This window comes from Anas platyrhynchos, chromosome 6 (genome assembly GCF_047663525.1).
Source record: "Anas platyrhynchos isolate ZD024472 breed Pekin duck chromosome 6, IASCAAS_PekinDuck_T2T, whole genome shotgun sequence".
Lineage (NCBI taxonomy): Eukaryota > Metazoa > Chordata > Aves > Anseriformes > Anatidae > Anas > Anas platyrhynchos.
Window position 1 is genome coordinate 8,318,949 of NC_092592.1, and position 24,746 is coordinate 8,343,694.

The 24,746-nt window shown below is 37.4% G+C and overlaps 1 protein-coding gene across 19 annotated transcripts in view; it reads left to right on the forward strand.

Moving 5' to 3' along the window:
- CTNNA3 (catenin alpha 3) overlaps window positions 1–24,746 on the forward strand; it is a 482,801-nt gene that overhangs the window by 234,922 nt on the left and 223,133 nt on the right. The window contains exon 1 of one of the 19 annotated variants that reach the window (XM_013092224.5): window positions 5,120–5,198. The exons of the other annotated variants lie outside the window; for them this stretch is intronic. Within the exon in view, the coding sequence (XP_012947678.2) occupies window positions 5,184–5,198 (15 nt within the window). The 5' untranslated portion in view covers window positions 5,120–5,183. Of the gene's footprint in view, window positions 1–5,119; window positions 5,199–24,746 lie in introns of those variants that run through there. 19 annotated transcript variants of the gene reach the window in all.

The window sequence follows — 24,746 nt, forward strand, 5'->3', positions numbered from 1 at the left end:
ATAGGGTATTGCTTCTTCTTGTAGATTCAGTGACTAACTAAATAGTAATGAATTATTAATAGCTTGCAGTAAGACATTTTTATTCACTGCTGATATGAATTTCTACTATGAGGTGGATACCACCTCTTTCTCAAGAAGTCACATACGCTGTATATTGTCAAGAGGTGGAAGCACATACCATAGAAAGCATCAGTGTGTACTTCTGTCCTACACTCTTTTCCTGTTTGTGGTTGATCACTGCTAGAAGATAGGATAAAGAGCAGCTGTGAACCTGTGGTCTGATCTCTTATACATATTTAAGTGTTTATATGAAGTCCCAAACACTTGTTTATATACCTTCTTGGTGTGGATGGGTTTAATGTAACCATTTAATCAGTTTGATGTTTTTGATGTTTTATGGGTTTAAATTAACTGAGTTATTTGGGGACCATCTCAAAAAGCTTTTCATGTGAGCACAAATGTCATATATGGCATCATTTTTACAGGTAGCATTTGTATTAGATACATTAGGTTGCTCTTTCAGATAGATTAACTAGATAATTAGATAATTAGATTAATAATTAGTTAGAAAAGGTTGAACTATGGCAAAGATTAATTTTGCCTACTTGAGCATTGTAAACCAACTGAATAGTTCTTACCAGACTTGTACTGTACTCTTAGAGGAAAATCATACATTTTTTCATGAAAAAAAAATCAGTGAATTGGAAGTCTGGGAAACAGGAAGTAACATTTTCTATTTTTATTTGTATTTTTTATTGAGTTTTGGAGTAGTTGAATGAGATAAATGAAACTTTTAAATAACCTACTCATTTGTCACATACTCATTTGTCTCTTTCCTTTGGTATTTATTAAGAGCATTCCTTCTTGTCAGTGAAAGGCTTTCTCGCACTAGTCTACTGCACTCTATTATAATGCAGTATATGTCCTTAACAGACACAGCTAACTTCTTTTCAAGGCAATACATTTTCTGTTGTTGTTTAAGAGAGAAAAAAAAAAGGGGGTAGATAGTAAAAATACAATATCATCTTAATCATAGATTAAAATTGTTTATTCATATTTATTTTAAATAATTGGTTACTGCATAAAGTAATTTATGTATTTTTATATGCTGCTATTTAGATTTTATGGAATACTCTTGCAGGCAATATCATTAACAGAACTCTAGCTGCTCTTATTGAGCAATGTAAAACCATATTTTACTGATGACAAATCCTCAAATACGATTTTTTCCAATTTTGAAATTTTGTTCTAGCTTGAGACTAAAAATGCATGTATACAGATTTGGGTGAATGCTAAAACAATACTGTACACATTGTGGAGTTAAACAGGATCTTTATAAGCAAAATGTAATTCCTTCTAAAAAAGAAGGAGAAATGTCTTATTTACGTCAGAGCAGGAAATGAGAAGGACTTCTTAGTCTCTTCTTAAATTAAGCCTGTCCCATTGTTTTCCAGTGCTGGCTTCACTTCCTGATGGAAGAAGGTGAGACCATTATGGAAAGGTTCTCATATTTTTTTTGGTGTGCAAAGTTTTACTGAACTCCAGAATCTTCTGCTACATCTTTTGCCTACTCTGGGTCCCCCCTTGATAATTTTTGAATTGTTGAATGATTTCAGCCAGATTTCTCTGAATATAGAAGTCACTACAATGAAGTACAAAAAAAATCAGATGTTGGTTGGAGGAGAGAGGTCCACATTAAAGCTTCCAAGGAATATAAAGTAGTTATGATACATTAGCTATAGGGGGAGTCATCAGCCTGTTAGCTGGTCAGCATAGCTGCATGGTTAATCAGCACATATGTAACACCAGGCTTCCCATGCTGCATATGTTTAATGAGTAAGACAAGTGGGAGGAAGGACTGACAAAATGGGATGGGTTTTAGGCATATGATACAAATCCATAGGAAATCACACTTCTTGGGTGTTCTGCACATTTTTCAAATGCCTGTCTGGTCTTACATGTCCTTCTAAGAAGGGCCAAGTTGATGTGCTGTAAGTATGAGCTGTTTTTTCTCTCACTAGATTCACATCATAATTCACATCAAATTATGTTGTCTCCTGTGGAAGTATTCATATCTTACTCTGTAGGGTGTTGAATATATGGTATAATAAGAAAAAAAAATCAGAATACATATTTTTTGTGAGAAACATCAGCAGAATAGTCAATATTCTAGTTGGTATTATTGTAGGATTTGTAGATGAGTCTCAAGGACATTCTAGAAACCTCAGAAAATCCATTTACTCTTCAAGGTATTCAGCATCACATTTGTTATGATGTAAAACTGGTTTGTTTTCAGTAAACAAGAAATCCTTGTACATTAACTGTAGCAATGTCAATGTGTTCTTAGTATACCAGTCATCAGCTACGTTTTGATCTCAAAGGTAAGAATACTGATGTGAGAGTACACTTAACCTGGAGGAGTGTGCTTCTTTCCTTCTTTCACATATTGTGCATCTTCTCATATTACCTTTATAAAGGAAGCAAGGTGAACAATAAAAAACAGATACCTCCACCAGCAACATGAAAGTACTTGAGTGAGGTTGGCATGTTCCTTCCAGTGCTGAGTAAGTTCTTTGATGCAAGGCACAGGTTTTTGCTTTGAGTGAGTGTGTGTTCAGTGCTTAGTATGCTGGGAACATGTAGATTTACAGGGTACACCTTGCAATGTTAGCTAACTTTCTTGGATTTATAGCCTTTCTAAAACCAGATGTTACTTCTTACCTTTAACAGCACTACAGAAGCATATCTGAAACCCTTTGCAGTACACAAAAATTGTAATAATGCATCTAGAATGACTTCAGAGTGACAGAATTCATTAGATGCCCTCAAGAACCAATTTAGTTATCTGGAAACTTCAGCTGGGTTCTTGAAGTCACCCAACAGAACCAGGATTCCCAAGTCTGGAGGGGCCAGTTGGCATCTTTACAGAGGATATGTGGGAGCTGGGGCTACTGTCGTGGTCATTGCAAGTCTCCCAGATGAGGAGTGAAGCCAGGATGGTAAATTTTGTCACATGTGACTATCTTTAAGGCAGTGAGATGGCCCCAAATTAGGTGCAGTGAGATTTTTTGCCATCTCTGTGATGGAAGGATGCTGGAGAGGAAAAGCCTACGTAACAGATCTCCATTGTGGGGTCTGGCTTTTAAAAGATACACAGACTGTGAACATGGAATTAGTAATTGGAAGAATTCAATGATAAAAAAAGCTTGAGGAAGAAATGAAAACGGAGAATCATGATTTCACAGCAGATGAAATGAAGGTAGCAAAAGAGAAGCCATGCTAAATGTAATCAGGCATTGATTCCCTGTAGGCAATAACAGAATAGGGCATGCTGCTGGGATTGCTTGCCAGTTACATTCGTAGTCAAAGTATGCATACAGCTGTTGTTTTGAGATAGCATTTCCCAGTAATGTGCCATTTTGCTTTATTCCTGTGACTGGTGAAGCGATAGCTCGTTTATTTGAAATCCATCAATGTAAAATGTATTGCAAACAAAGGCTGTGCATACTATCATGTTATACTTATCCCCATTTTTATAGTCCCTCTGCATAAATACATACACCCTCCTTCAGATTGTTCAGTCAAGGGCTTGTACATGAGTCACTTGTAGAGTACACTCGGCTCTTGCTCTGAATAATAAGCAAAATTAACTTAATTGTGTAGAAAATACATTATTTATGCTGGCCTGGAATGAAATGACTCAGGTCTTCAGAGAAAATGTACTGTTGTATCTTGTTGGATACAAACAGAAATGTATGTGCTGATGACTGGCAAGTGCAGTTTTCTGCCACTCCACATGCATGGAGCTGTCTACCATCAAGCACCCTCAGTTCAGCTCTGAGGAAATGGCTTTTGCCCAGCTGGATTCCTGCCGCAATCTGGGGAGATGCAATTGGAGGTGTCCTCTGAGAGAAGATTACTCCGTCACTGGAGGAGTTAGGACCTGCTGCTGCTGCTTTCAGACTTCAGTCTGAAACAGATGAAGAGCCAAACATAGGAGAGGCAATGAATTTTAGAATATGAATTTAATCTCTGAAACTGAGACTATAATATCAGGCTGATTTTGAGGAGTATGATAAATAGCCTACCATAATTTAATCATGGTATTTTCTTTCCACATTTTTATTTGTAACTAAAGTTCAAGCTCCTTAGCATAATCTGCAGGAAAAAAAAAAAAAAAAAAAAAAAAAAAAGAAAAGAAAAAAAAAAAGAAAACAAGAAGATGAAAATAGCAATGTGTTTGCATAGACAGATACATGTTTCTGTCTTTAATCCCTTTGGATCTGTTAAGTCTCTCTCTCTAGGCCAGCTGCTTTAGGTTAAGCTACACTAATTGTGGTAATGTCTATAGAAAATACTCTAAGATACATTGTTGAGAATTTATCTGTAACAACAAATAAATAACCTTGCATAAACAGTTTACTGCAGCTAAAGTGAACACAAAGTAGCTTTTAAAATGAAAATACACCAGAGTACCCTTTTTTTTTCAAGTATAACAGTGAAAACCCATAGGCATCTGTAAGACAGAAAAATCATTAAACTTCACATATCTAATTGGTATCTGTATACTGCTAAAATTTCTAGTTTAGATTTGGCCTAGTACAGAACAGGCTTTTTTTTGGCTAGCAAAATGTTTGTTTCTCTGACGTAATGATAGGCCGTAAGTGAGATTTAAAGCAAATGGCTTTACAATACAAAATAAAATTAGAATTAGCTCTGAGAGCAGAATTTAAGAGGTATGCAAAGTATCAATCTCTGTATTGTTTACTCATTGGCTTTTTATCAGGTAAATATAATTTGCCGCTTTTACTGAGGTAATACCTGCTTTCAGTTGCCACATTCTTGGCTAAGTTACAGATTGTATCTATAGTTAAATAATATTTTTATGTTAGCGAACAAACAGCCACAAGTGAAGGTTTTATCAGGAAATCTGACCAAGGCTTTTTGTACAGACACTTGTCTTGGAAACCAATGTTTAAAAAAAAAAAAAAAGGGTGGCCGGGGGGGGGGGGGGGGCGTGTTGGCACCACTACCCGTAAAGGATAGCCACTCCCACCCCCTCCTCAGCAGGAAGCTGCTGTGTCTGGCAGAGGGCAGCGCTGCCTCTCCTCACACAGGCCCCCAGCCCTGCCGCCACTCTTGAGGCGTGGACGTCTAAATCGCATGGCTCTGCACGCTGTGAAATGTCAATCCCAAAGGTAATCTTGCAGGTTGTTTTGTAGGATATAACAAACAAAAGATTTTAGTTCTGGAAACTTGTAACTTTGAATCCACATTCCTGGTTTGAGAAGGGACTTAAAAGTGAGAAAACGTTGGCAAAAACTATGGAAACATGGATACTTTCTTGTAACATTTATGACTGGAAGGGACAGCTTTTTACTTCTTTAAGATTAAAATTGTGTATTTTACTTTGCTTACCAGCTGGTAAGGCTGAGGTACGCTGTGTTAAAGAGGAGGCAGCAGCTTTGGCTCAGCAGTCGCTCCTGTTCATGGCTCTCCTGCCATGTGTGGGGCCTGGGCCTCTGGCTCACCTAGAGTTTCAGTTACAGAAAGAACTGGACTTTTTTTTTTTTTTTTAAATTTTTTTGGACACTGAGTGTGGAACTCACATTGTTTAATTTTCAGCATTTCCAGTGTGATGATCTGCAATCTGACCTAGCTGCCTACGTTCCCATCACAGGGCTGGGCGGCTGAGTCAGTAAATTCAGTCTGTGGAGTCTACAGGGATGCATCTGACCAAATGAAAGTGCCATATTTAGGCTGAGTTCAGTTGCCTGTCCTGTTTCTCCCCTGCCACATTACTCATTCAGGCATAGATACCAATACTGTAGATACCAAGAGTTAGATGATTTGAACTGAGTAAGAAACATGATCAGATTATTCTCTATTGCTACATGAAACTTTGCTCATTTTGACTTGCCAAGCATTGATGAATCAATAGACCTGGTCATTGAAAACAGAAGACTTCAAAATTAAAGTAGCAAAGAAAAGATACCCTGTGGTCTTTCAGAAAATTACAATAACTAGGAAACAGATCAGTGCTTTTAATTTAATCTGTTGATTTAATCTGTTAAAGATAAATGAATTTCATCAAAAGATCAAAGGCTGGAATAGAATTTGGAAGATACTTAATTTTTAAATTCCTTATACAGATGATTCCTTTCTCCCCACAACTTGCTGTCAAACGCAAAATTGTAAACAGAATGCAAGCAATACATTCTGAGGTCTCATAAATGGGATGGAAAGTAGGCATGAGTTGTTTGAGACTAGCCTAAACAAGATAAGTTGCTTTAGAAAGATGAATTTGTGGTTTTGAATGTGATGCTAGGTGTTCAGCCAGCATTTATGCCACTTCTATTTTACCTTCTATGCAGTATGTAAGATAGTCAAAGAGAAAGATCTATGACTGTACCAGTCAGCTAGGTCCAACTGGGCATAAATCTCAAACAGTAGACAAATCATTTTAAAATAATAAGAAAACAAATTCAAGTTTTGTAGTGGTTAAGTGCAGAATTGTGAAAGCTTGTTTTTTCCTTTCATCCAAATTGGAATAGCTGTGAACCTAGTCATAACACTCCATGGAGAAAAATGAATTACCAGGTTAGAAACAGAACAAATACAAGAAATAAATAACCACCATGTAGTGCTATAAGATTTGAGGCCTAAAGGCTGAGAAAATTAAGGGAAATTTGGCTGTAATAAAGGTACTGTATCATAGTGAAGTGTAACAGAATTGTAATGTTAAGTCCGTTTTGTAGGAACAATAAAAACTGCCTAAAAACGATTTAAAAAAGAAATCATCCCATGGGACATTGCAAGTAAGTCATGCATACATGTATGTTCCTTATTCTTAATAATAACTTACTTTAAGCAAATCTATTTGACACTTACATGAGTAAATCCCCATTAGGCATATACCAGTACTAAATTAGGCCCTATATTTACTGGCAATCTGAAACATTAGAAGGTGTCTATGTTTATATTTTATTTGTGTGGCTATTGCTTCTGAAGGAATTGATTCTAGGTTTCTGAGAACCTTTTTTATTTTTGAAGCAAGTCCAAATCTGGTCCAGAGATATTTCTCTGTTAAGAGCAAATATTTTTTATGCTACTTTAATTGTCATAAACAGTATTTCATGTGCATGTCCTATAAAATGAACCACAGAAGCGAAGTATGAATAACATCAAGACTGTGCTTTTCATTTTTGCTTCATATGAAGCACTGTATTACAGGATTGTCCTGCTGAGTTTTTACCAAAGTCTTGGCTGATGATAAACATTTCACAACTGCAAGTATGTTTGCAAACTGCATAATGCCTGTCAGTCCAGAGTGTTTATTAACACAAAATGTGCTAAAAGTTGGCCTGCAATCTCCGTAATCATATGCTAATGGGTTAAAGATACTCAAAGCAACAGTGAAGCTATGATGTGTGTAGGAGAAAAGGCATCCCTGTTGTCAGGACAGTAAAGCAGCTGTGAATGTTTCTGTAAGATGTGGATGTTTCTTTTGCAGTCTTGATGAGACAGCAGGTCATACAGCCTCAATACACAGCTTCTGCACTGGAAAATGAAGGCATGTTGGTCTTTTGGCTCCGTTTCTGGAAGCACATTGCTTTCTGACATTTAGTAAGCCACAGTGCTTTGGAGTTGCAAACACCAGTTTTGGTCTTCTCAGTGTAATGGAATTGTACTTTTTCCTACCAGGTGATCCACCATTGGGGAGATGTAATTGTGCCGAACACCCCAACTGATGAAATGTTTTCATTTAGGGAAGCTATTGATTTGACACACTTAACAGATTTATGTGTGTGTGTATATATATATATATATATATATATATATATATATATATATATATGTATATATAGTGCACAGCCTTTTTTAAATGTAGCTTGAAACCTCGAGTTATTAGTGACCCCAGAACTGCCTACACTGTCACGGCTTTACATTAGTTTACGGACAGAAATGATTAGAGGTTGTACAATTCAAAAGATCGGTTCGTAACTTTATAAAAATCTGTATATATTACATGTTGTGGTAGTTTAATGGCTATGTGTGAGTGGTTGCCTTCTTAGTCTCAGGCTGCATGTTACTGGCTTTTCTATTCTCATCTTCTGAATTTCGTATGATGAGTTTCACAATGCACATTGACCACAGCATCTTTGAAGTGCTGGGAAGGAAGCAATTGAGAATGCAAAAAGTAAGGAAAATAGCTTATGTGGTTATGTTGTACATCCTTAGAAAATGTGAGGAAAGCTCAAACTTAGGAACATGCAGCTGTGTTTGGTATACTTTCAGTAGGGTATTTCAACTGCAGTTGGAAAGGTGGTGCTTACTTGTATTTACTGGCATCCTTTTTTATTACCTTAACCCCAGTGCTAAAGACTGTGAATCTGTGAAATGAATTAACATAATTCTGAGTTTTATTTCCTAATGTGAGAGAAGAACAAATCATGAATGATAGCTTACTGTGCTCTGACCTGCCTTTGGACTACAGTTTCATATCTAAACAAAGAATTGTAATTTTAGAGATGTTAAATAAGATTTATTCATCCCCCAAACTATCGAACAAAATAATAGAAAATGATTTTCACTACTGTGTGTTTTATGATGAGCAAGACAGAAAAGGATGGCACTGCTCATAAAGTTATGTGATGTACGCCATTCTGAAGACTTGGAAACAACTTGCCCATTCATCTTGGAAAGATAAATTTAAGCTTTTGCTATAATCTTTAATTTGTGCCTTGGTTTGTAATGTGCAACAATACTCCAGCTAGCTCTGTTTCTTTTTATAGCCCCAACTCCATAACATTTGCAGAATACATTTCTGGAATTTATAGAGGGTCAGCTCAGGAAAATATAACTGATTTGTAGATCCTTGTTAGAATGAGGAATGGAATAATTAATTCATTCTTCTACTGCCACACAGAGTTAGTTGCAGGTTAAGCAGAATAAATGTGTTTTAATTTTTCTAGTTCGCATGACCTGCAAACTATTTTGTTTTCAAACAGTAAATTAATTCCTCCCACGGTTATATTGCTTTTAACTTTTCAATGACCTGATATACATAAACTGTTAAAACAGATTTCTAAATGTTTGATTTTTTTATTTTCTTTGAAAGTTTTTTGAAATGATTATAAGAGTAAGACTTAACGGCATAAGCACAAAGCTAGGGAGATGCAGAGGTAAGTTATTTGGATATTTGGTAAAATAGAATGATTCTGCTTTTGGTAAATTGAGGTTGTTTTTTCAGTTTTGCATGCATGTCTCTTCAGTTTGTTAAGATGGTTAGTTGGATAATGGCAGCCTTTTAGTTCATATTGAAGATATGGTTGCATTTCATTTTCTTTAAAGCAACAAGTTACAGTAACAACTGAAATCAATGGATACTGAGTTTGTAAGGTGAAAGCCTGGCTTGCTGGGAGGCCTTGAGCCGGAAAGAAGATTTTCCCCTTGTTGGCACAGTTGGTTACTCCATGTATGTATTCAATCTTGTTTTCAAGTACAAGTCCTTTGAGCTAGATGGCTTCTTTTTTAAAATTATTTTATTTTTATTTTTTTTATACCTGGTTTTGCCATTGGCCTGAAGGTGGTGATGGCCAAGTAACTTCACTGTTCTATGTCTTACTTTTCTTCCACCTGAAAATAAGGGAAGAGTACTTGATTTCCTTACAAAACACTTGACAAAAAGCTCAGTATAAGAGCTAATTATTGCTATTGTATTTTGCAGTCCTTCCTCTTCTGCAGTGGTACTTGGCACAATATAAACAATATGCTACATTAGAATAATTGTATTGACATAACTATGTAGTATTTATAATGATGATTCAACGAGTCACCCAAGTCACAGAAGACCTTTAGGCCATAGATCTGATTCTTTTGCAGAAACAGTAAAATAAGGCAACAAAGTGATATCACCGACTGAGCTGAATATGTCCCCCAGGAGTGTCTCTGTATGCAGTTTTTAAACAGGGGGATGGTAGCTTTCTATTCGTGGTTCAGTAAGTCCAGGGCACTTCCCGTTAGCTCTTCCACACGATGAGTGCTGAAATTGTCTTATTTCTGGGCTTTAAAACACAAGAAAATGTAGTTGGAGAAAAGCTGTTGATCTTGTTCTGCTGAGTATCTAGTTACTATGATTTTGCTCAAGTTGAGTATTTGCTTTAGATGTCATGAGAGAAATAGGAGCAAGGTTCATAATGTGATTTTAATCTTATCTGTGTTTACATAGGGCTTTAACTGGAGTGGGGTTTAACAGCAATGTTAAAATTATGTGTCTCCCTCCAGCATTAGTGAGATGGCTTGTACAACAAAGCTTGCTCTCTTGCTTGTAAACTTCATAGCTAAAGTGCTCTGCCTTTGTATTAGACAGAGCTGCCTTACAGTTTCAGTTTTCATGTGTATTACAGCTGGGCCAGTTATATAGCAGGTAGTATCTATATTATTTGTTATCTCTGGACAAGCTTGTGTTTGTGTCTGAAAGAGGGGTTTCTCTGAGTAATAACATGCCACTTGTATCCTTAAATTGTGTTTTTTTCATTGTAATGAATTGTCTTTTCAAAAGTAGACACTTTATAGAATTGTCTCTGAATATTGAACTATCCATGTTTTTGGCTTTTTTCCTTTTAAAATACCTTTCTTCTAAGGCTAATAATACAAAATTATCTATAACAATAATACTCTTGAAAAAGCAATGGCATTTTTTAAATTGAGTTACCAATTGCTTTAGAAAACGCAAGGAATTCACACAGAACTTCAGTTATGATTTTACTTTCTATGGATTTTCTGTGATTTATATTTTTGTTTTTGTTTTCCAGTGCACTAAAGAATTATTTTAAATATTAAATTTATGTTAATGAAAAATCTATGGGAGAGAAACGATTATATAAATGTGCTTACCTACATGCATGTGTATAAAGAGGTGAATTTTACTGAAAGTTAAAGGCATCTGAGAAGATGTGCAGTTGCATTCATACTGATTTAGCAAAACCTCGTACACATATGTCTAGCTTGGGCAATCTCACCTCTTTCATTAGGCCTTTTTTTTTAGTTCTGTTCCACTGTCCATTGAAGTCACATCACAGAAGAAGAAATACAGTGGACAGGAACAACAAGAACCACATGAGATTTTGAACAGGAAACATAGCTCTCATAACAAATATAGTTTTTGTCCTTATGTAATGATGCTGTCCATGTCAAAATTTGTATTTTGTCTCTGTTAGGACACTGTCACACTCCATGCTTCAGACTTGTTTTCTGAACACTGATTAAAAGTAATGGCCAAATGGCCAGATCAGATGCATCCTTTCTTCTATTTTTATAACCACTGAACACACTGTATGCTCTGATGGAGATGTGGAGAGCCAGTGAAATACACACCTGTGTAGTAAGTTTTATTGATACCAGTTTAAGAATGTAAGAAGATAAATTTCGAAGTGGTCACCTCCTTACTCTACAGAGAACTTGATTTATTCTTAAAAGCAGTTATATTGAAGAGAACATCTGAATTTATTTTTCTTGTGAACAAGCAACCACTAAGGGGCAAAAGTGGAGTACGCTATGTGTGTGTGTTTCTGTGTAAGTACACGTAATTTTCTTGGTTACTCAAATGTCTAATCATGTCAAATCAGCAGCAGTGCCCATGTTAGAAAACTTCTGAATCATACACAATCACATTAAGCATGCTATGGCCACTTCTGCCTCTTAAGAAAAATCAATTAATACTGCAAAGTGAATAACAAATTCCAAAGAAGAGAGAAAAAAAAACAGGTTAACTCTTTGTTTCTAGGTAGAGTTTCAAAAATGCTAAGATGAATATTTTATTTTGTTTTAAAAATCAGTAGCTATATTTTTTGAGACCTCTTAGTTATTCCAAAGGTTATTCCAAGTATTTGTCCTGAAAAAGAATTGAGCAAGTATTTACTGCTGCTCGCTCTTTTTTTTTTTTTTTTTTTAACAAAAAAAATGGATATTGAGAAGAATTTGTCTAAGGCTGAACACATCAGTCTGGTTGCAAACAGAATAGTAATTATGAAACACACTAAGGTTCAGAAAGCAGATACTTAAAGGGAGGTAATAAAGGGGGTGGGTGTCTTATTTTCTGATGTGCAAAAAAAATGCAGTTCGGCTGTGTTGCTGTTCTATTAACAATCATGTTGAAACTATGTGGTATGAACTAAGGTGCTACATGTGATGGTATCTTATTTTTTCCCTGTTTCTGTCTCTTGAAGTGGATAACTATATTACGTTATTGATTTTATATTACATTATTGATTTTATTTTTTCTTTCAAGCTTGTCAAGAAGAAAACAAAACAAAACAAAAGCTAGTGCTGGAGCCTTTAATGGTGCCCACCACCTTCTCGAACAGTTTCAGAGTAAAGGATCTACTATGCGTGGGTGCTGGAAAAGAGGAATTGACTTGAAGGGACTTGATGTTAAGTACTTTACTCAAGGCGTATGAAGCCAATGTTTCACCTGAGTCTGTGGACTCCTTAGGGTTCTCTGGCAATATCTTCCCCCTTTCCTAGACAGCATCTCATTTCAAATGAGAAGGGAGTTTTTACATTGTTGAATTTTTGCATTAGTTTTGGAAATTATAAGGGTATTTTTGGACATGCCTTTGCACAGATTTATGGAAACATTTGACATCTGTGTATCTTGGTTCTTGAATTATGACTTCAGCAGGCATTGGTTAAGAGACTTCAATCTAACAGTTGTGTAGTTACCTTTGTAACTATGGAGGAATTGCTAAAAGTCCACTTACTCTCGTAAAGGTAATGTGCACCACAGAGTATTCAACTAGCTGAGATGGTGAATCTCTCAATCAGCAGCAAACAAACCAAATGATAAATGAGTGGGAACAGAAGTTGAATTACTCTTCCATCCCCTACATGAGCAGCCCTGCAAATTTCAGTGATTTCCTTTAACAAACTATATGAGCCTGGCAGGTCTTCTGTGTAGGAGTGCTGCAGTATGACTGAGTACTGGGAACACTTAAGGAGTACAGGAACGGGTTGATGTATTTCCTGAACAGCATTCTGCATCTCTTTGGTTAATCAACTTCAGCTTCATTGTTGTTTGTTCTCCTCCTAGCTTTTTTTTTTTTTTTTTTTTTGATGTAAAATAAGGAATTCCTCAGTTATTTCTGAATGGCATACTGAACTTAGCTAAAAATGTCACCTTTCAAGAAATACTTTGTAATGGATGTGAATTTAAAATATTTGCAGAAGTAACAGAAGTAAAAACGTGATATACATGTGAATGATTTGGAAGAAAGGTAATAGAATAGAAATTGAGAGGAAACTAGAAAGGGCAATTAAGAGTGAAATGTTTCAAAATGATAGGGAGATTGTTTGAACATGCCACGTTAGAGGCCCACAGCAGACATGTAGTACCTATCAGAGAAGATTTCTGAAATACTATAACGACTGAACAATGATGTGAATGTAAGTACAAACAAAATAAAATCACAGTGACTTTAACAAAGAGCATGCAGAAAAGCTTGCTAGAATTAGGTGAAGAGACCACTCTTTCAAACAGTTCAGGCCCAGGAAGTCACTAGAAAGTCTATAAGATAAGCTGGAAATGAGTGGAGTATCTCAAGAGAATATTAAATGAGAACAAGTTCATCCATGTTTGTTAAAAAAGTGGTTGGTAGGCCTCTTAATCCAAACTTTACAGCAAGCATCAGAGGTCTGCCTCATGAAGCACAGAAAATGGTAATAAAACTCCAAAACTCTGTTATTTCTTATTCTAAAGGGTGTTAGCTGAACTACTGGCTATGGTGTGTAACAATGGTAATAAGTGTCTCTACTAGACTACTGGTCCTGCTGTCCCTGTTTCTCCAATATCTTTCACACATCTAGTGCCATGTAGCATTAAGGCAATGGAGATATTTATCTGAAGAGTCTTGGTGAGGTTCATAGTTGTTAAACATGGGTGTAAGGCACTGGCAAGCTAAACCTACTCTGGAGAGGGAACTGTATAATGTTTCAAATGACTAGACAGTTTGAATTTTTCCATGAAGTATGGTTTCAAATCAAATCCCCATCTTCTCTCCCCCTTGGAGACTCCTGTGTTGCCAAAATGTTAAAAAACAAATCTATTAGTGCATTTATAGCTGTATCACAACTTCATTATCTGTCAGAGGAAGTTATTATTGTGTAGGCTATTTTTATGATATTCACATATTCTTCCTGGGTTCAACAGCCTGGCCTTCTGGGTTTTGTCAGCGTGTCTGCTGAAGTCCATTATTGCCCAGTCAAGTTTTCAAGGATCTAAAAGAGCCTGCTAAATAAAACTTGGCTATATAAATGCTCTTTCCTACAGTTTGCATAAAAAAAACTTGAAATGTATCCTGGTATAGTGTTTTAATGCACAGTTATGAATACCACAACTGTGACGTTGAAACATCAGTACTTCAGAGTAAGCCTAGTACTTATGGTACAGTCTTATTCATGATACACCAAATACCTTATAATAACTCAGTTAAGAAATTCTTCTTCAAGATGTAGCAAATTGTAGACTGTTTTCTTGCCTAGTCTTCATTGTTTCCAGGTAAGTATTATAACTCAAATTTTTCAGTAGATTGAAGATGAACATTTCATGAAAATCTTGCAGCATTAACTACTGTGCAATAAAAGTTGATGAGAAAATTTTTATGCCACTACTCCATTACTGTTAATTATTATTACCTTCATTGCACTTACTTGTTTCAGGCAAGAGCCTTAGTGTATTTGGTTGTGTCCAAACAAATTGAAAGGATTTTCAGCGTTTATAATATACTTGGGCAAATGTTAGAAAAATCCTGTTCATTCTTTGGAAGCTTGCTGCTGTCTTTCAGCATAGTTGTTCTGTGTTCATCTGTGCCAGCTCCCAAATTATGTTTGAATTGTTTTTTGTTTGTTTGTTTGTTTTTGTTTTAGATCTGTGGCATGACCTTGCTTGGCAGAAACATTTCCCTGGCACTAGAATTAATATTGCTTGATTTCAGCAGTTTCACACCCATAGTGAATTTGTGAGTCTCCTATACACATATATTGTCTTTCTTATGTTAAAATACTTGCAGATAATACTTGCTGGTGAACAGGTATTATTACAGAGCATACTACTTTATTTTCCGTCAAGTGACGGAGATGGATATAACACTCTTGTTTTTTAACAGGCCAGTACACTTTATTTATCTCTATTCCCTTTCAGAATGAAAATAGTGTTTTAATCTAACAAAAAGCACTGAGTGAAAATAGTTACCTTAAAGGGGACAGAACTTGTTTTTTTGTTTTTTCAGTGATTTCAGTTTAGTCCATGTTTCAGACCATAAGAAAACTTCCTGTCACTCACAAGCAGGTTGTCCTGGCTGAAGATTAAAAGTGTGTCAGGCGTGGAGGCCTCTGGCTGGTTCCACATATGGAGCTCTGCGCTCAGTTACCCTCCTTCTGGCTTGCTCCCCTCTGAGAGATCTAGATAGAGAAATGATGTGGTCATCTGGATGTAATGCTTGGGTCAGCGAAAGATGCGCACTCTGAAATTATGCAATGGCCTGTTCTTCACCCTTTGTATTATAAGTGGCTTCTCTTACAATTTAAATATAATTTGCATATATGTTTTTTTTTCTCTCTAGTTGGGCTCTCAAACATCTCTTTCTCCTTTATAAACTGAGAGTTGATTTTATCATATAATGGAAATGTTAATGAGAGACGTATTTATTTATTTTTTTTACTATTTCTGGATCAGGCCGTTTATTTACTTTGCAGCCATTATGCTATGTTATTAGCTTGTGCTATTTTCAGAGGAGTGTTTTCATTCTGAAATGAGCACCTGTGATAAAGCATGCATCTGTGGTCTAACTGGCTCTTTTTGTATTGGCTTATTTCACTGTAGGGCATTGAGAATGAATATGCAGTGAAAACATAAAGTCATGAGTTACATTGAACAAAATCCTTGACACATGTATACATTCTTTGCCTGTGTCCTGCTTTCTCTTCATTTCCCTGTTACATAGAAAGCTAGTGCCGCATCTATTCAAAGATCCTACCACATGAAAGTTCTGTAAATCCATGAATGACAAGTGCAAAGGTAGACAAGCAGGAATAGTCACAGTAATCTTCACAGTCTACCAGTCTGAGAAAAGCCAGATATGCAGCTGATATAACCTTTGGTTATTATGAGAAAAAAGGGGGCTGAAGTTTAGTATGTGTATAGAAGCTGTAGGGGAAGATGCCCAAGTAGGCCTGTCCTGAAGCAAGTCAGAAAAGTATTTGATAGCTCTGTAGAAGATGAGTGAAGCTCCTAACAAGTTGCAATGTTCCAAGTGAGACCTGTTGTGATTTTGCCTTCTGTTTTTTGGCAAATAATGGTGGTTTTAATTTGTTTGCATATTTTTTCCCTTCACTGAGGTTTTGATTTCTTTCTCACTGTTTCTGCTGTTGAAACTTGTATGCTTCAAATTTCCTGCCACATGAATATTCTTTATTGCTAATTTTGTCTTTGCATCCTTTTAAAAATCTGATTCTTATTCCTCTATTAGGTGCAGGGGGAAACAGTGGTGAAAGGTGAGGGTAAAGCTGAGGTACTTAATGCTTTCTTTGCCTCAGTCTTTATTAGTAAAACCAATTATTCTCATGGTACCTAGCATGCTGAGTGGAAGACACAGACAGGGAGCAGAATAAAGCCATCATAAGTTAAGAGGAAACAGTTAGTGACCTACTACAGCACTTGAACACACACAGATCCATGGGGCCAGATGGGATCCACCCAAGGCTCCTGAAGGAGCTGGCAGGAGTGCTTATCAAGCCACTTCCAATAATTTACCAGCAGTTCTGGCTAACTGGGGAGGTTCCAGCTGACTGGAGGTTGGTGAATGTGACACCCAGCTACAAGAAGGGCTGGACCAGAGGATTTACAGGCCTGTGAGTGTGCCCTTGGTGCCAGGGGAGGTTATGGAGCAGATCATCTTGAGTGCCATCACACAGCACTTACAAGACAACCAGGTGATCAGACCCAGTCAGCATGGGTTTATGAAGGGCAGGTCCTGCTTGGCTAACCTGATGTCCTTCTATGACAAGATACCACATTTAGTGGATGAGGGAAAGGCTGTGGATTTTGTTTGCCTGCATGTCAACAAAGCGTTTGGTACACTTTCCCACAGCATTCTCTTGGCTGCTCATGGTCAGGACCAGAAGGTCTCTGTGAAAAGAGTTAAATCTTGGTGGTGGCAGTGGTGTTACCAGTGGTACTGGGGACAATTTTCTTAAATATTTTTGAGTGATCTTGATGAGAGGATTGTGTGCACCCTCAGTATGTTTGCAGACTGTACCAGTTTGGGTGGGAGTGTTGATCTGCCTGAGATATCTAGATCTTTTTATTGTGGACTGGTATTCTTCTAGGCACAGTATAAATGTGCTAAAGTCCTCTGCCATGATCTGTTTGGCTTGGGGTATTCTTGTCACTGGACTGAGAACTTCTGTCCCCAGGTGTCCAGTCTGTGTTCTTCCTTTTGCTATCTGTCTAGCATTGATATCCCTCCTATGTGTGAGGTCTTTGGGGGTCTTTGCTTAGTGTTCAAGATAATTAACAAAGATCAATCTTAAGTTAGCCCATATAAGCACATTCAGTTTGCATAGAGACCCAGAAACGGATTTGTTTGCTGTGCTGTGTTTCAGGAGGTCAGACCAGGGGCATTTACATTGTTGGTTTTTTTAGTCTGTAGATGGAGGTTTATTAGCACTTGAAGCTGGAATTCTGTGTGTAACAACGTGATACAAACCTATTCAGAAAGATGTTTCTGGTAAAATTATTTTCAGTGATTTTGCAAATCTGTGTATACACATCGAGGTGGTGTCTTTGGCGTTTGTTCTGTGTCTGTCTACAAGCCCGCTGAGAAAAATGAGAAGTGACTGTTAGCAAAGATAAACTTTGAACTTCATCTCCCGTATCTCTGATCACTAGGGGTAGCTGTTCTTCGGCATTCTCTTTGTTGAGAAAGTTACCTTAATCTCTCTGTGGATCTGGCAATAAATTCTTAGCTAATGTGAGGCAGCCAGTAACACAGATAATGAGCATCGCTGTATTCCTAGGGCTGTGTCATGAGATTTATATATTAGAGAGTCTGAGTAATTACTTAATGACAAGGTGTAGTTTTCAAAAGCTTTTGACCTACTCAGGTTTTATTTAAGGTACAAAGAGCAAAAGGGACAGAATCTAAACAGATTCTTGTAGCAGAATCTGAAAAGGTTCACAGCTTTTATATTGTTAGCTCCAAGTGAGGCTTAAATAAAAAAGGTTTAAAAAAGGGAACTTTATTATTTTAACTTAGCATTTTGCAGGCTGCAGAAAGGAAATGTATTTTACAAAACTTACTGATCTTGATTTGCAACTGAATGAACTTGTCATATTTCATATTGAGCCTTAGATGAATGAGTTTCTACAGTTGGCAAAATTGAGTAAGAAAGGCTTCTTCGATTTTGTTCTGGTACGTGTCCAAAATCCAAAGAGATTTTTGGAGTGTGGTTTTAGAACTGTGATGAAGTGTCCAAAACTTGGGAAGGTTAAATTCTTCATGAGGTAACAGATGGTGCCTAGTGTCCTTTGTATGAACCACCAGCTTTTAGAGATTCAGCCTGAAATTTCTGTGTTGGCTTCTGTCATTTTGCTGTACATGTACTTATAAAGGGAATTCATTTAGAGGTATTTTTCAGTGTAGCAACTTTTCATATTCATTGAAATTTAAATCTAAGATTGGTACCAATGTTGACTGTTCTCAGAATAAGTGCATGTTGAACATACAGGAAATTTATGGCATTTGCTCGCTTACAGATCAGTGTGTTGAATCATACATGTGTGTCATTTAAATATGGAATAGAAATTAGATCGATTTTTTATTATAGAAATTCAACTGTTTTAACAGTATGTATCATTATGCTGCAAGGTGTATAACCCACCCATATTTTATGAAAGGTTTATTTTAGTTGCTGAAAGTCAGAGGCCAATTAAACTGGTTCTGTAGTAGTGGATACATCTTTAATACTGTTCCGCTGTTGTGGTTTAACCCTGTGGACAGCTAAGCACCACACAGCCATTCACTTGCTCTCCCTGCTGTGGGATGGGGGAAAAGGGTAAAATTTTGTGTACAGAGATAGAGACAGATTAATAGAACAGAAAAGGAAGTGAGCTTAATAATAATAGTAATGATAAAAAAAATACTCAAAGCAAGTGATGCACAGTGCAATTGTTCACTGCCCGCTGACCAATGCTCAGCCAGACCCTGAACAGCAGCAGCCCCCCAGCCAACTCTCCCAGTTCATTGCTCAGCACAACCCATGTGGTATGGGATGTTCTTTGGGGTCACCTGTCATCACTCTGTCCAGTCCTAGCTTCTGGTGCACCCCAGCATGAGAAGCTGAAAGTCCTTGACTCAGTGTGAGCACTGCTCAGTGACAACTAAAACATCACCGTGTTGTCAGCGTTAGTCTCATCCTAAATCCAAACCGCAGCACTATACTAACTACTAGGAGGAAAACTAACTTCCCCAGCTGAATCTAGAACATCATGAACTTCGTTTTCTCTTTCGAAAGATGGGAACGAAGTGATTGATAAAGTCCTGCTTTTTATTGCAACATTGCTGCCTACTAAGTCAACAGCAAACCTGTTGAAAATTAGAGATGCTGTTTCAGACCTCCCTGTGTTAGCCTTCCCAAGATGCCATTCTGCCATCTGGCTTGTTAATGCTCAACTTTCCGTCTTCCATTACTCCACTTATTCCCTAACTGGGAAGCAGTTCATTTTCTGCCTCAGTCTCTGGAGTCAGCCAATGCCTTCATTTTCCAGCAGTGTCTGGGCATATTATGTTTGAAGTGGATGAGGCACTAGCTTCTAAGTGATGATGCATTTGAGGCACTAGCTTCTAGGCGATGATGTGTTTTTTAATTCTAATGAGTATTTTATAAATTCAGGGATGACAGCATTGCATGGAACAACTTTAGAAATTTAAAATTAGCAGGAATCGGCAGTTACTGTCACTCTCTGCCCTATGTTGAACATTCTGTGAGACTGATGCCTGATTTGCATGATTTTTTGTTTCTTCACTGATTTTCATCATGTATCATTTATGGTCTCTTGAGTATTCTCTTCTTTGGTATTTCAATTATATATGAAAATGAAAGCAAAGCATTTTTATGTTTCTTAACAGCCTGTTCTTACTTCTTCTTTTCAGCTTTATCTACAAGGTCGGCTATGGTGTATTTAGGTTTACTAGCTCTTTCAACAGATGCATTGAATCTTTCAGTTTTGTTGTCTTGTTTTTCTTTAAATACAGATTCCAGGTAGAATGTATCTGCATTTATCTTTCAAAGTGATATTGAATGCCATTAGGAAGGACCACTTTTACTCTAATGTCCACAAATGCAAGTAGCTGCCCTTATTTAGCACCTGCACTACTCTCACAGGCTAAATGTCTTTAGGCAGGGCATAGCAGTGTGTAGGGACCATGGCATGTAATTTATTGCCATCTTCTGACTTCAGATAGTGGCATGGCTCTCTGTGGTTTTGTTTAATCGCCATACTTTCTTTAGATGGTGTTCCAGGATTCAGTTCTAGAACCTGGATTAGCAGAAAGATAATCTGCAAGTATCTTGGCTTTTCTCCCCCATGTTCCTGTACACAGCATAATTGAACAAAGCACAGAGAGTGAAGTCTTTTGGAAGAAGAGCCTTTGACTTCACCACATTCATGTTTGAGTGTGGTTTATTTTTGTTTGTTTGTTTTCTATCTCCGTACCCTTAAGTTATTAACCCGTCTGTATATGTCTTTGATAGCAGTTAATGCTATGCGTTAGTTTCCATTTGAGGCATCCTGAGTGTAGTAAGAATGTTCTCTATGAGTTTACTGTTGTTATGGCTGAGCATGAAAGAAGTTTATCAGTAATACAAAGAAAAGGTGAGCCTGAGCTTGATAGTCTTAAGCAAGCAAAACTGAGCCTCAGTTCTGCAAACTTGCTGCAGTTGCTAGTACTCTTCTCACTCCTTGTGAATAGGGAACAACTCTTCCATAATTTATCGCTTGATTTCTCTTTTGTAATTACACAACTAACCTTGCCTGGAATATTTACTTTGGCTTTTCTGCTTAGCTTTCCCATTCACTTTTGTTTATTATTTTGGTTTTGCTCTTATTAACATTCTTCTCAGACACCGTGTCACATCAGATTTGCTCTTTATGTTATATGGTTTAGTACAGCATCCATTTTCTCTTTTGCTATCAGCACAATCTGACATAAAGCCTTTTCATGTACACTTGCTCTCATATTTTGTTGGATTCCATTAATGTGGTTTTGTTCCGTTATTGTTTTAGTTGTCTTTAATTTATAATGCTGTCATGTGATTGTAGAGCTGTGTTGCCTACATTGGAATACATACTCTAGTTACAAATGAACATCTTTATCTTTCAGGATTTAATATCCCTGAAAGGATAGGCATTTAAGTGTCCATATTCAGTGTGATAAATTGAAGTAGTTTGATTAAGGTGATAATAACAAATGTTTGTTTTAAGCAGTTGTTGTGGCAGTGTGGAGGAATAACCATGCTGAGGTGAATTTGATAAAACTGTATTTTTAAATACTGCTTTCAATAGGTAAGTTGATGCCAAACTGAGTTTCAACACTGAGTTTTCTAATGTGTTTCTGTACTTTCTCAAACAGTTGATACTTGAGCTGATCCCAGATTTTTTCTACAAACAGACATGTAATTTTACCTTTGTTATTCAATCAGAGCTGATTTTACAGTATTTTTCTAGGGATATCTCTTGATGCAACAGGAGTGGAGTGGGAGGGATTACAGAACAAAGCTTACTTTCTGCCATACTATTCATGGTACGATAATAAGTATTCGTGAAAGCCTCAAGTAAGATAAGTGTCAGCATTATCTTAATTCTCAGACTCTAGTTCACATTTTTTCTATGTGCTAAGCTCTCTTTTAATGGCATTTATTTGCAGAATTTTGCATGACAGCAGTGAGCATTGATATTTCAAATTAATAAAAAAAGTTTTTCATTGATTTGCAATGCTTGAACAAGTGGCTCTTGAATACAGTAAATTGTCCAGTTAGTCAGTTTTGTGCACTTAGTGTTCTAAAATTTCCATTAAATTAGCATGAGTAATAGCAGTTCTTTCAGTCTAAAGAGTGTGTATGAAGTGACCCAGATACAGTTTTACCTGCATTACATCTGCCTATGTATGTGTGATGTCCTGACGCCTCTGAATAATACACCTATGCATATTAACATATGAACATATGCATAGATACGTAGTTAAAAGCAACAAAACTTGAAGCAGCAGGCAGTTGGTGGAATTAAGGTTCTTCAAATCTATCAGGTCCTATCAGCAGGATGCATGCTCACATTAGCATGCATCAATCTTTAAATGCATGCTTGCATATTGTGTTTTTTCCACACTTTTCATTTACCGCAAAGAGTGAGTAAACAGTCCCTTTCTAAATTTTTCTATTTATTGATGCTTACTACTATTGGGAGATCTGCGTCCAACTATTTGTGAGAAGACTATGTAAGACTAAGCTGCATCTGGGCCTGCAAATAAACTGCTGAAATCACAGAATCACAGAATTTCTAGGTTGGAAGAGACCTCAAGATCATCGAGTCCAACCTCTGACCTAATGCTAACAGTCCCCACTAAACCATATCCCTAAGCTCTACATCTAAACGTCTTTTAAAGACTTCCAGGGATGGTGACTCCACCACTTCCCTGGGCAGCCTGTTCCAATGTCTAACAACCCTTTCGGTAAAGAAGCTCTTCCTAACATCCAACCTAAAACTCCCCTGGCGCAACTTTAGCCCATTCCCCCTCGTCCTGTCACCAGGCACGTGGGAGAACAGACCAACCCCCACCTCGCTACAGCCTCCTTTAAGGTATCTGTAAAGAGCAATAAGGTCACCCCTGAGCCTCCTCTTCTCCAGGCTGAACAAGCCCAGCTCCCTCAGCTGCTGCTCGTAGGACTTGTTCTCCAGGCCCCTCACCAGCTTCGTCGCCCTTCTCTGGACCCGCTCAAGCACCTCGATGTCCTTCTTGTAGCGAGGGGCCCAAAACTGAACACAGTACTCGAGGTGCGGCCTCACCAGAGCCGAGTACAGGGGGACGATCACCTCCCTAGCCCTCCTGGCCACACTGTTTCTGATACAAGCCAGGATGCCGTTGGCCTTCTTGGCCCCCTGAGCACACTGCTGGCTCATATTCAGCCGACTGTCAACCATCACTCCCAGGTCCTTCTCCGCCAGGCAGCTCTCCAACCACTCATCTCCCAGCCTGTAGCTCTGCTTGGGGTTATTGCGCCCCAGGTGCAGGACCCGGCACTTGGCCTTGTTAAACTTCACGCAGTTGACCTCAGCCCATCGGTGCAGCCTATCCAGATCCTCCTGCAGAGCCTTCCTACCCTCAAGCAGATCGACACACGCACCTAACTTGGTGTCATCTGCAAACTTACTGAGGCATCCTACAATAATCCTCAAAAACTGATGTCTGGGCTTGGGGTTTTATCTCTCAGTGGTTGCTGTGCTGCCACCTAGAGCTTCATTGTCACTTTTATTAATGGCTGCAACATCTTTGAAGAATCAGATGATGATGTAGCTTCTGGCAGCTTGGTGCTACCATCAGTAATTGTACTCCAAAGCTATTTGCCAGGTAATAAAAGAACATGATAACTGACTGCACCTGTGGTTAGCATATGTACAAGGACTTGCGAAGAAGGCTTCCTTACCAATAAACTGTTCCTTGCAGTGTGCAGTCAGTGAGTACATTTGACTTCCACCTGTCTTTTTCTGTTCCTTATTATTCTTCAGTTATGTCACTGAGAGGTAACTGAACTAGTGACAGCTGCTGTGACCTGCATACAAAAATGTTGAGGAGCAATAAGGGAAGCACAGGAGTCAAATAATCTGTAGATAGTACAATGAAAACTTTCAGGTCTTACAGAGTGGTGCATGAATGTATCCAATTATGAAATACGCAAACAGAATAAATATCTTTGAAGACCCCAGTTACAGGTGAATGATTATAACAACCCAAATATTTCTTTGATATAAATGTATCTGCCTGTGAATTTACGTGTACATTACAACTGGTGAAAAATATTTACAATGGTCATAGTTAACTTTTTCCTTCTTTTGACTTTTGTGTATATTTAACATTTTTTAAACTCATAATTTGGTAACACATTTACAGAAAGAAAAGGTTACTAGTTAGATTTCAGCCATGTGTTTTATTGAAAGTGAAGGAATGAGTATAAATTTTACAGGAAAAAAATGTTCTTTTGAGCTCTGTGATATTACTGCATCAGTGAAAAAACTGTTACTATATAATGTTCTCTGACCTTCTAATTTTTTTTTTTTAAGTTCTTTTTATCACTTCTTTCTACTCTATGTTGGCAGCATACCAGCCTGTATCTGTTAGCATGCTGATAAAAATACACCAAGGTATCCTAAAGAAATAGAATTCTTGCCTGCTTTCAGTACAATGTTTGCTAAATTGTGTGTTTGTCGTTTTTATTGATCTCTTGATGAGACCTGAGTAACATACTTTTAAAATACAGTATCTTCTGACAGAACCTAGTCTGAATCTACTAATTTTTTGTTTTTGTGATACAATATGCATGTTCAGTTATGGTGTTCAGTTATAGTGCATGAAACCACCTCATGCCATTGGGTTTTCAGATACTTTGCCTGATTCCACTTTGAGATAACTGGTGTC